At 31.9% G+C, this 13,532-nt stretch overlaps 2 protein-coding genes across 2 annotated transcripts in view; one reads left to right on the forward strand and one right to left on the reverse strand.

Annotated features, from left to right (window-relative positions):
* Positions 1-2,474: 2,474 nt before the first annotated feature.
* LOC126890370 (uncharacterized) overlaps positions 2,475-13,532 on the reverse strand; it is a 368,464-nt gene continuing 357,406 nt past the window's right edge. Inside the window, exon 6 of the mRNA XM_050659247.1 lies at positions 2,475-2,703. Coding sequence (XP_050515204.1) covers positions 2,612-2,703 — 92 coding nt within the window. The 3' untranslated portion in view covers positions 2,475-2,611. The remainder of the gene's footprint in view (positions 2,704-13,532) is intronic.
* Positions 8,303-11,805, forward strand: LOC126890368 (uncharacterized). The gene is made up of 3 exons (XM_050659245.1): positions 8,303-8,585; positions 8,940-9,055; positions 9,114-11,805. The coding sequence occupies exons 2-3, from the start codon at positions 8,966-8,968 to the stop codon at positions 11,328-11,330; spliced, it is 2,307 nt and encodes a 768-aa protein (XP_050515202.1). The 5' UTR covers positions 8,303-8,585; positions 8,940-8,965; the 3' UTR covers positions 11,331-11,805.

The raw sequence follows: 13,532 nt of genomic DNA on the forward strand, positions 1-13,532 counted from the left end.
TTAATGTCAAATCGAGAGGTGTGATTGGTTTCTCGTAAATTGTAGGACAGGACAAAACTGCATTAAGTTGTGTAGAATAAATGAAAAACACTGGAAAAATTAAAAATTAAATTTGAAATTAATACAAAATGAATAACTTTTACCGTGAACAAGTGTGGAATTTAAATATATTATGTATTACAATTCGAAACATACATTTTAAACGTTATTTTTTTTTATTTAGATTTAGTGCAATTCCGTTATCTGTGATGGCAACAACGACGTGATTCACGAACAATAATTATTGTCAGTCTGAACACAGGTTTACATTGGGAAAAATGTGTACCAGTTTTATATGACGCGAAGTGTACTACGCTGTTGTTAAATGGTATGGCATATCATAGTCCTTTGTGAAGCCGGCGAGCTGTTATGATATGAAACCATAGTAGCTGGTTAAAGTAATATGGTTTATGGTTATAGTTACATGGATTAGTGGATTAGAAAACTAGAGGTAAATTGGCAGTTTCCTGTTTGTTATGGTATAATACCTACATATCCACCACATTAGCGGAAATTTCCAGTCATCCGTCGAGTGACGTATGGTGGCGTATGAATGATCTGTCAAAATTTTCCAATGGTGCAATAATGTTGTGACAAATGAATATTTTCAAATTTTAAGGTATAGTGACTATTTTAATTATAAAATTTGGATTCAACGATTAAAGTAATTTTTTTTTATGAATATAAAATAATTTTTTTGAACTTATAATATAAAAATATAACAAGTGAACTTTTAATTGGATCAGAAAGATATTTGCTTCCATCATTATAAAAAGACTGTTAAATTAAAATTTTGATTTAGCCACATTAAAATTAATTAAAATTAAAAATATTTTGGGAATGATATTTGACAAGTGACGTAACTGACAGTTGATATTTCCAACTATAAATAAATACTACGAGGAGTAGTCCAAATTTCAGTAAAAATAAACAATTTTCCCTTTGATAAATAATATAAATGCTATATGTCTTAAGTGTGTCAGATATCAAATCAATAACACAATAATTTATTACTTATCTTTTGGTGCACCATATCTATTTTATAGAAAGTAGATATATTTTGTCACAGGTAATTAAATATCACTAATGTAACCTATAAAATCTTATGTTTTGCTTTGTTGTTTGACAGGAAAACTTTTCAATAAATATGTAACTATATTTGTCCTGTTTATTTATAACTACCTATTAGCAAAATTTTAACCACAAATTTAAAAGTATTTTAGGGTATATTAAGAAAATATTGGATCATATAAAAGAAACTCCTGGTAAGGCGCAATTAAAGAAAATATAACCATGATTATTTTTTTTTGTGTAAATACCCTAAGATATCTGTGTACTCGTAAGTACCGTTATTTAATTTGGTGATAGTAGTTGATACTCCCTAGTTCCTTAAACGAACCTATGACCCGCCACCGCACAACCCATGAGCTGCCGTAGCAAGTAGCTTTTAGAAATATCCCCTAATTTTTCTCCAGACCCCTTTCTATTTAAGAAGTATTATTCATCCTACTCGAACTCTTTCTCCCTAATTTCTAATTGTTACAATATAACATAATCTATCATGAAATTTTGACAGCAGGTGTTATTGAATGTTTTTTTATATTGGTCTTTGTTGTCAACAAAGCTACTGTTTATGTTTAGTTTGTGAATTGGGCAGAATATTATCCATTTTTAGTCCATCAGCTCTCCATTTTCGTTTTGAACATTCTCGTTATATTTTTGCCTGATTCCGTTATTAGTTGGTTCTATCTTCGAGCTTTACAAATCCTCAATATGTTCTTTCCTCTGATTTGATTTACTAAATCAATGTAGTTCTTTATAAAATGTTTCACTGTTTCATATTTCATCCTCTAGCCAATTCGGAAAAAATCCAAAGAAAAATGGACCCTACATACTCAGATAGGAGTAATACTAATAGAACTATAAATGAGTAACCATTTTATTTCGTTGCAACACGAAACCAAAGTCTTATATTTTAATTCGTTTAGAGAGCGCTACAAGCACTCTGACAGAACGGTTTCAAAACTCGTTAGATTTTCATCAGAGAATGCATATAGCTTTCTCTAAACCAAACTGAAATAATCTTTTGCATACTTTTCGTGCGATTTGTAGAAGCCACGGAGGTGTAACCACGGAGGTGTAATAAGATTTTTAATTTAACATTATTTTATTTTTTATTAATTAAATTTGACTTGTATCTAGCAGATGTCGCTATGACACCCAGGCCATTTCGTTAGTTGCAATTCGATGCTAGTCGTCTGAATTATTTGAATTCTCTGATAAAAACCTAACAAGTTTTGAAACTGTTCGGTCAGAGTGCTTGTAACGCTCTCTAAACGAACTGAAATATAAGACGGCTTCGGCTGCATGTTGAAACGAAACGAAAATGGTTATTCGTTGAACTATTACTACTCATTAAATAAATAAAACACACATTGTTGGTGTAAATATATTGCGTAAACAACAGATAACAATAATTTTTCTCTTAACGATAATTAATTTTTACATCCTTATTTAAATGAAAATATATTAGTTAGTACAAGTACTTACATGAACTGTAAATTATTTAAACTTAACTTAACATTGACGTAATTGAAATGAGAGCAATTATTTGCAGCAGCGGGCGTGAGTAGACGCATAACGCGGCAACGCTGTAAGCGCTCACTGAAACAAAAGAGATATGTGTTAATTTCACTGACAAAAATTTTTATAATGTTGAAGAAAAAGCGTAACAGTCTACGTTTCATTATACAATGTGTCAATTTGAAAAGATACCACTCTCTATAATTTGGTCCCTATAGAAAATCTAAAAAGATGCAAAAGCATGTAAAATTTATTTGTGAAGGGGGCAATTTTTAGATCAGTTTTCAACTAAGTTAAATCAAACCTGTAGCGAGGGCGAACACATCCCCAAAATCTGTAATGGAAAGTGGGGCCAACAACTAACTTTTCAAAAATACCGCATACATTATTAATTTCCTTTCAGTCCTTCTTGAATCATCTTGGACTGAATACTCCAAATAATTTTGGAGTTCTGAAGTTTCATGAGTTTTTCAAAAGTACTGAAAAGAAATATACTGAATGTATGTGGTATTTTTGAAAAGACAGTTGAAAGACCTTTAACCCGGAAGTAGTCGCGCTCACTTCTGTCACGTAGATAGTCGCGCGTAGAGAAAAAATCTTACAATACACATTTAAATATGAGTTTTAACAAAATTTCTATTTTATAATATTTTTATTTACTTGTTATGTTAAAAATGCCTATTTCTAACAATTTTAAAACTAATTGGTTCTCACGAAAGCCATAAATTCCACAAAAAAAATTAAAAAAATTTCATGCATTACTATGATCCTCCTCGAGGCACTTACGAGTGGAAAGCAATGTTGCAAAATGTTTCATCAAGTTATCACAGAACAGGATAAAATGTGATATTTTTTCTCACGGCGCGACTGCTCCCGGGTTAAAAGGAGGTATTACTCAGCTCGTTTAAGCCCAGCCTTTCTCGCTCCTCTTGCTCGCCCCCCTTTCCATTAAAGATTTTGGGGGTATTGCCCGCCCCCGCTAAAGGGTTGATGTTATTTAGTTGAAAATTTTTATACAAACAAAATGTCACCCTTACAAATAATTTTGACGTATTTTTACATATTTTTAGTTTTTCTATAGGGATCAAATTGTAAAGGTGTTAACTGTTTAGATTGACACACTGTATACATTTACAAATGAGTTTTAACGAGGTTATACAAAAAAATAGACCACAATTTTCGTCTATACTCAATTATGGTAACGTATTTTTATGCAGTTGGGACACCCATATACAAAAATCACTGAAGTATAGGTATGACAATTATACAACATAGCAAATAATAGCAAGAAAAAATAGAAAAGGAATATTACCCATAGGGATTAGAAAATGATTTTTTAGGCTATTGATTATGTATTTTAGAAAGGAATTACAACGTTAATGGGGTTTTATTGTTTCATATAGTCAATGGACCTCTGAATATAAAAAATCCACGGAGTGCTACCATTTAAAGGGGTGCGTTTTTGAGAAAGGGGTGAATTAGTCCCTAGGCACAGGACGAATTAGGGTGAGTTTTATGCGCTTTTGGTACAAACACGTCTACAGCAAAAATTGTTCCAGGTTATATTTACTATTAAAGCATCAGATTTTAAAGTCAAAAATATTTTTTTTACAAAACTGTATTCAAAAGACAAGCAAGAAAAGAACACGAAAGATAGCAATTTTGTTTTTTGCCCCATAACTTATTTCCACGGGGATATAGGTATAGGTATTTCTTCACAGAAAAAAGATTTCATCCTTCCTCTTTAAAACGACGTTTAGTAGAAACCTCTACGACTCACAGTTTTTAAAATATGATTTTTCAAAATTTGCCACTCACAGTAATTTTGGCCCATTTTCCTTGTTACTTCCCAAACATTGTTTTAGAATTCTTGTAAAAGAACTACAAGAAATTCTATAAGACCTAAATATAAAATCAAGAGAAATATGATTAAAAATAAATCCAGCAAAAACTAAAGGTCTATTATAACTGAGGATATAACTCTGATTAATAAAATAAAGGCTAAACCGATAAACAGGTGTTTTTTTTCTCAAAAACTGATAGTGTTTAAAAATATTTATTAAAATCAGCTAAATACTTTCGGCATAGCACATGCCATCATCAAAGCTTCCTCTAAAGAACATTAAGTTAAGACATTTTTTATAAAAAATGCATTAATTAAAAAAGAGCCGTAAAAAAGACGTAAGTGTTATCAAGGCTGTATTTTTATAAAAAACCTATTAACTTAATATTATTTATAGGAAGCTCTGATGATGCCATGTGCTATGCCGAAAGTACTTTTTTTTGCCGAAACCTGATTCTAATAAATATTTTTTACACACTATTTAGAAGTGTCTTTTTCAATAAAACGATGATAAGTTTCTAATTCAACCTAAAATAAAGAGAAGATAGTCCTTAGTATGGGCAGCCCCGAGATCAAACTTCCAAATAATTTAAAGGCAAAACCAGTACTTATGGCCGGTTTTCACATATCGCCGGTCCGGAATAAGAATGACGTAACTGAAAAAAGCCAAATTTCTCAGGAGAGAAAAAAACGATTTTTAAATATTTAAAATAAGTATTAAATGAGGTATAATCATCCAGTAGCATCGGTATGGCGTTTATTATTACAATGATGGCTTTTATTTTTATCCTTAATGGTTCGAAGATCATTATCTTAATTTAATCCCCCCATTTCAACCCTTTTTGCAGTTGCGTCATTCTTCATCTAAATTGTTTTAAGTATTTAAAATAGTGATTAAATAAAGAGTAACCATGCGGACCATCGGTATGGCGTTCATTCCCATTGGATCGAATTTCATTATCTCAATTGAGTCCCCCCATTTTCAGCCCTATCTACAGTTGCAACATTCTTGATCTAAAAATGTTTCTGTACAAAAAAACTCTTTTTAAATATTTATTATGCCGTTTATTCTTACAGCAATGGCTCTTATTTTCATCTCTATTGGTCCGAATTTCATGATTTTAATTTAGTACCCCCATTTTCAACCATATTTACAGTTGCGTCATTCTTCATCTAAAACAAGGTCTAAAATGGTGCGTATTTCAATAACGACGTAACTATCCTGTGTTGGCTCAGCACATAGTTACAGTTCTGTCGCTTTTGTATCATTTGTATACAGTATTTTAGAAGTTAATTACGCAATAAACAGGGATTGACAAAATTTGCAGTTACGTCATTCTTATTCCGGATCGGCGATATGTAATTAAAACATGGGCTCTTAACAACAATATAGCCCACAAACTTTAAGTGACTCAGGGAGCTAAGGAATGGAGAACGCTCAATATTAAGCTCAGCGATGGCAAATTCAATCCATAGAATATTTACATATGGCCTTTAATGACTTTCACAAGGCTTTAGATAGTATTGAAACTTGGGAAATTCCCGGGACACATTTCCCGGAAAATCAGTAAAAATGGAAATCCCGATTCCCGGGAATTTTTACAGATTTCACGGGATTTTAAAATATTTTATTTTAAATTATGAGCCGATATCTTACTAACTCACAATGAAAAAATGATTCTGATACAATTATTATCTCTGCTTAAGGTGATACAGTAGCGATCAACAGGTAGCCAAAACGCGTTCCAAGATTGCGGCTGTAATTTTGAATATTTTTTGGAGATATTTGGCACACGTATTCGTAATATAATAAAGAATGGCGGTACAGAGCCAAATTTGAAAATTATTAATATGTGGAAGTTACTCTCTAATTAAATAAAATATTTAAAAAACGAGCTTGTACCGCCATTAAGAACAACAAAAAAATACACTTTCTTCAAATAAACTTTTTTATCCGATGCCTAGATTTTGTGTCATTTTGGAACTACTAATGAAATAAAAAAATTTAGTAGTTCCAAAATGACACAAAATCTAGGAATCGGATAAAAAAGTTTATTTGAAGAAAGTGTATTTTTTTGTTCTTCTTAATGGCGGTACAGGCTCGTTTTTTAAATATTGTATTTAATTACAGAGTAATTTCCACATATTAATATATTTTTCAAATTAGGCTCTGTACCGCCATTCTTTATTATAATACGAATAATAGTTACTCTTAATAATCATTGTAAATCATTCCACTTAAAATATTTATTTTTCAATTATGTTTTAACCGTAGCAGTCGCGCTCACTTCTGTCACGTAAGTAGTCGCGCGTAGAGAAAAAATCTCAGAATACGATTTTAAATGCGAATTTAAAAGAAATTTCTATTGTATAATATTTTTATTGACTTGTTACGTTAAAAATATTATTTCTAACAATTTTAAAGCTAATTGGTTCTCAACAAAGCCGTAAATTTCACAAAAAATATAACAATTAAAAAAAACTTAAAAAATAAAAAAAATCCTACGCATTACTACAATCTTCCTCGAGGCACTAACGAGTGAAAAGTTATGTTACAAAAAATTTTTTTAGTTATCACGGAAGAGGATAACATGTTAGAGTTTTTGGCGCGACTGCTCCCGGGTTAAACCTTCCAATTTTCGGGTAAAATCAGAATGTATCACATCAGATCACATCCGTCAGCATAGATATTCTTTTGTTTATGCGACGATCTGATTCATTTTGAAGCATCCAGAATTATAACATCAATATTTATTTTGAATTAAAATTATGTTTATGAAGAATTAGTACATAGGAAATTTAATACGGTATTAGATTCGTGCAAATCAGCTGACCTGAAGTTTAAAAAATTACTCAATTCACTAAAAAGCATCAGACCTACATCAACAGAAAGTGCGTTTTCAACTTCAGCAAATTTCTGTACAAAAAAAAAACCAGCCTGAAAGATCAAACACTCAACAATTTATGTTTTTTTTAAATATATTTCAATAATAAAAACAACGGAAATTCAGATTACACAAATTTATAATTTTTCTATTTTTAAAATTTTCTTTTAAATTTTTGAATTTTTCTAAACATTTAATTTGTAATCAAATTTTTTATACTAATTGCATCGAAAAATTAAAGCAAAAACAATTTCTTCCTTTTATTTTTAAATTTCCCGATTCCCGGGAAGTCCCGGGAAATCCAAATTACCAACTATCGATTCCCGGGAAATCAAAAGGGGCCGGGAAAATAAAGCTCTAATGACGACGAAAAAACTGAAAAAATTCGTCTTGGGAAAGGTATCAGACAAGGTGATACTATTTCACCACAGATTTTACTTTAGCATTGAAAAATGTATTCAAACAGCTAGACTGGGAGGAACAAGGTCTAAACATTGATGGTGTACGTTTGAGTTATTTGAGGTTTGCGGATGACATAGTGTTATTTAGTACAAATATCAAGGAACTGGAGCAAATGTTGAAGGAATGAAACCAGCAGTCAAATAAAATCGGTCCCAAAATAAATTCAGAAAACAGTATTCAGAATGGTTCAGAAAACAAAGTTCATGAGTAATTTACAAACTAATCTTTTTATTAAAAACGTGAGTCTTGCAAATGTAGATCACTCTAATATATCTTGGACATACCATTAAAATAGGCAAAGAAAACAAAATAGTCGAAAAAAAGACGCATATAATTGTCTTGGGTAGCTTTTGGGAAATCTTATTTGAATGGGTGATGAACTGTGGGTACTACTTGTACTCATAGAACTAGTATGTTACGGTTTTTAGACTTTGCAAGACATCAATCCTATGTTAAGTCTCTTAATAGGTCGCTAGTCAACACGACATATCGCACCCTTAGTATTAAAAGGGCACATCTCGAAAATTAGCGTTTCTGAGTTTTTGGCATAAATGGGCACAAAACTACTAGTACTACAACTTGGCCTTGACAGAAATTGAAAACGGAGAATATAAAGCAAGTCCCGATATAATGTGACCCTTTCGTACTCCCCTCTCCGCCAACACATCTTCCCGCGAGATAGACCCATTCAGTAAGGTGCCGATGTCTGTCGAAGCAGGTGTGTTAGTGAGCGCTCTCATTACGAGTTGAGCCCTTCTATTACAAAACTTGAGGTACGTGTTGTTTTATATTTTTTGTTTTATAAAGGCACATTAAGATTAAATGCTGTATATTTCTAAAACTTCCGAAAATTTATGGGTTTATTTAAAAAGAGTTCTTTATATTACTAAAACTATTGTATGATTTTTGGAACTATATCTAAAGGATTCTTGTTATTACAAAAATATCTGTTTGATTTACAATATCATTGAAAGTTAAATCCTTGTAATACTAAAATAATTCAACGAGTTTCTTAGTTGTGTCCATAAACTACAAAGTTTTTTGGTACTAAGGCCTTAATTATTGTTATTATTTTATGTACTAACAAGTATTAAATAAGAGGGTAACCATATCTTAACCTCTTACAGATACATTGCAAAAAAATTGAAGAAATATGTCATCACGATCGCGAAGAATTATGAACCTTCTTAATGTTTCACATCTACCTGATGAATGGGAAAACAGTTGCGATAAGGACCCAAACGTAAGTTTATAATTTACTAACATGTATAAACTACTTACATATTATTTTGCATTTTTAGGTCAGCAATGAAGAAAAAGAGAACATCCCTTTAAGTTCAACATCAAAACGTTCGTCGAGATCGTCATCTAGTAGTTCCAGTTCGTCTTCTAGCGTCAACAGTAGCAGTTCGTCATCTTCTAGCAGCAGCTCTTCCTCTCGATGTTGTTCACTGGAACAAGGACGATTTGTTTCCCATATCTTAAAAGGTAAAGAAATTGAAGCCCAGCCTCAGTCTTTATCGTCTAGAACTACTTCACCTTCAATACTAGAATCCGTAATTTTAACACCACGAACTCCAGCTGTACATTACCGTATATCGCCAATGAATTCAGAAGAGAGTGATGCTGATATTAGTGACAATGATCCCACTTATAATGAACATCAAGGTAGAAAACGTTCGCCAAGCTCATCTTCAAGTTCCTCTGATGATGGTACTTCTGAAGTAGTTGCAACATCGCCCAGGAGATCGAAGAAACGTAAAGCTGATCCTACTAAATGGAAGCAAAATAACCAAAAGATAAAACGAAATGCAGGAGAACAATACATTTCTACTAAGACTAGAAACGTTGTTCCTGCGCGTCAAATGAAGAGTCCATGCAATCAGAAATGCAGATTGAAATGCAGCGAAAATTTTGATGAGGCTAAAAGACTTCAACATTTCAAATGTTTTTGGGCACTAGGAGATTTGCAATTACAGCGTATGTTTATAAAAGCAAGAATGGCTTTAGTTGAACCTAAATATAAGTATTCAAACGCTCAACATCCCAGAGCACCAAATGCTGCTTTCTACTTGTACGATGATAACGCCAAAATCAGAGTCTGCAAAACATTTTTTATCAATACGTTGGGAATAACAAGTAAAATGATTCGCACAGTAAGATATAAGACTAACAATTGCAATTCTGTTGAAGAAGATAGAAGAGGCAAACATAATAGTCATAGACGCGTGGATGACAATCTGAAAGAAGATATCATTAGATTTATCAATCTAATACCACGAATTGAATCGCATTATTTAAGAGCGTCGACCTCAAGAGAGTTCATAAGTGGATCGAAAAGTATTACTGACTTGTTTAGAGACTTTCAAGAAAAACAGAAGAATAATTCCCGAGATTCTGGAAAGTTTCATTTGTTTTATGAGATTTTTACTACCCATTTTAATTTGGGTTTTTTTCAACCCAAGAAAGATCAATGCGATCTTTGTTTACAGTATAACAACTCTTCTGCTGATCAGAGGCTTGCTCTCAAAGTCAAATATGATACTCACCTAGAAGAAAAGGAATTAAGCCGAGCAGAAAAAAAGAATGATAGAATGACTCTTGACAAATATAATTTATGCGTTTGCTACGATGTTCAAGCGATAATGCAAAGTCCCAATGGAGAAACATCATCGTTTTATTATAAATCCAAATTGAATAGCTACAACTTTACTTTGACTGTGTTAAATAAATTACCAGAGAATGAAGACGATTTTAAAGGCTATGGTGACGTGCATTGCTATTTCTGGGATGAGACCCAAGGAAAAAGAGGTGCAGTGGAGATTGGAAGTTGCGTTTTAGACTTTTTAAAGAAGGTTTGTGAGGATGCAGGTGAACATGAAGTTAACGTAACATTTGTAACAGATAATTGTTGTGGCCAAAACAAAAATAAATACATAGCTTCTTTATACATGTTTGCAGTCACTACTATAAAAAACTTAAAGGGCATAACTCACAAATTCCTTATAAAAGGTCATACGCAAAATGAAGCCGACAATGTACACATGCTGATACAGAAACAAATATCAAGAGATTTAAAAGCTGGTCCAATCTTAACACCACTTCAATACACCACCGCAATTCAGAGAGCTAGGAAAACGGGGAAACCTTTTATCGTTCATACTTTGAATCATGATTTCTTTTACGACTTGAAAGATTTACAAGTCAAGTGGGGATATAATTTCAACGTTGACGAAGAGAAGAATACCATCGTATGGAATCACATCAAAGTTATGAAATTTACGAAAGGGAACCCATTCTTTTTTCAATATAAGACATCATACAAAGACGCGTTTAAACAAATAAATGTTAGAAACAAAAGAAAGAAAATGTTGGATAATAAAGAAATATCTATCAAAACAGTTTATAGTGCGCCATTTGAGTTAAGTTTAAATAAGAAACAGGATCTCAAAGAATTAATTTCTAAGAGACTTATTGACCCTTATCATGCCTGTTACTATAATAATATGTTAATGTAACTGTTTTCTAATTGTAATTTTTAATACTTTGTTTTATTTTTGAAATGATTTATGACTATTACTTAAAACTTAAACCTGCTGGCTATTTTATATTTCATAGTTCTTTAGCTACTATTCCAGTCGTTAGCTATTCTATTCTATTCAAACACGACCGATTGTAAAAAATGAATATGATAGATCTTAAGCGCTCGCACAAAAGAAGAATGATTTTATGTTGAGAAAATTTGTTAATTTTTTTGTCTAGTAAATTCAGTAATTTTTTGTGAGAATATTTTAGTTTTGTGTTACATTATAAACGTTAAGACAATTCTGGTTTTTTTTATATGACTGTCCCAAAAAGAGTGTTATAGTTTTTGTTATTGGATTTGTATGCTACATGCCTATTACTTTTTGGTTTTTGAGAATAAAGTTATTTTTTGTTAATCTTTTACGATTTAATGTTTTATTAATTCCTTTACAAGAGGCACTTTTATCATTGAAAGTAGTTAAACATTATTATTACACAGCCATATTTAGATTTGTAACTTAAAAAATAGTGTATATTTAATCATTAAAAGGCTTAATTCGTAAGATGCCTTCAAAATTTAAAGAAATTTAGTGGGAGAGGGGCCTATCTTGGGAGAGATTTTTTGAAACGTTTTTTTTTTAATTAAATTATTTTTTTTTGTAATATTTCGATTATCCATTATAGAGTACAAATACTGTAAATTGTATACCTAGATTTTTATTTATCTATCTTTTCAAATAAAAATGTTATAGGTGAGTAAATGAAAACGATGAAGTTGCTTAATCTTTAATCTCGTTTTCCCAAAAGTAACGATTTTCGAGATGTGCCCTTTTAATACTAAGGGAGCGATATATGATGCATCTACCCGAAATCAGCAAAATCTTAACATACACATAGTCGAAGATGACTTAAGCCCGATTTTTCCATAAGCGATTGTAATTCATATTTCGCGTTTCCTGACTACCATGTACTTTTTTATCCAGATCACCTGAATCCAATAACTTCAGAAGGCTGTAGCTTCAGAATAATAGTTTTTCAGACCTAGGTCCTTTTTTAATCTACGCACTAAGAACTATCATAATTGACCGAACTTTCGTTAAATTTGACCGCGGTCACTTTTCCATAAGGATGTAACGATATGATGATACCTCGGCAAGCGATGAGCTGCAATACCATAGACGACCGAAGTAGTGTCAGTGTTTGCGCATTCCTTCTTCATAGCACCGCTGGGGGAAATCGAAGGAGTAGTGGCAGCGAGAGCATATTTAAGGCGAACCAGGAGAATGAGAAGAGGAGTCGTGGGTAGCGTACTGAACTAACCATGACTCAACAGCTGCTGCTCGCGTATTGAACGAGCTTTAGCTGGCTTTACAAAGATGCACCGTTTGTGAGGTGGAACTATGCCTAGGTAGACGCCACCGTAGTGACGTGGGGTCTAGCCACGATCGTTATCGCAGTAGGCGGTAGTAGCGAGGAATGATCTCCGGATCGGAATATAGGGTTAGGTTGATTTAACGTAGCGAGATTTTTATTGTATATATGGTTTAGCGTATTATATTGATGTTGCTATTATGATCGGATGACTGTAATAAAATTTAATATTGTTTTTCCTTTGCAGAAGATGGAATTATATTTTATTATATTTGTTTTAAACTGTACATAATTATCTTTAATATATTTACTTTATTTTTAACTTGTGTTTTACTGAGTCTGTCGTCCTTAGAAGAACTACCCGTTGCAAGGAGTATTGCGGGGTCATTTGTTTTTTTTATTATTATTTTTTTGTTTATAAAATTAAATTTTAATTGCACATTTTTTGTTTTTTTTTTTTTTTAATTCAACGTCCAACCTAGTGAAAGATGTTCTAGAAAAGTGCTAACATTAGATTTTTTCGTCATTTTTAATTGCTAACTTGCATTTTGTGCTTAAAGTAAACATTTTAAGAAAACATTACAAAACTACCTTTTCTCTTAAAACACCTGAATTTTCTGTAAATTTTTTGACATATTCTGATTAATTATATTTAACATAACTATAATTATTAGAGAAAATCATTACCAAAGAAGACAAAACATTTATGAAAACCATTTATCATGGACAATCCATTCCAAACACACCTTCAGAGAAATATCTTATCTTCGCGAAAACGTCTCATTTTTATTCATGCTATTTTTCAATAAGTAATGGCAAGTCTC

Source organism: Diabrotica virgifera, chromosome 8, assembly GCF_917563875.1.
Source record: "Diabrotica virgifera virgifera chromosome 8, PGI_DIABVI_V3a".
Classification (NCBI taxonomy): domain Eukaryota; kingdom Metazoa; phylum Arthropoda; class Insecta; order Coleoptera; family Chrysomelidae; genus Diabrotica; species Diabrotica virgifera.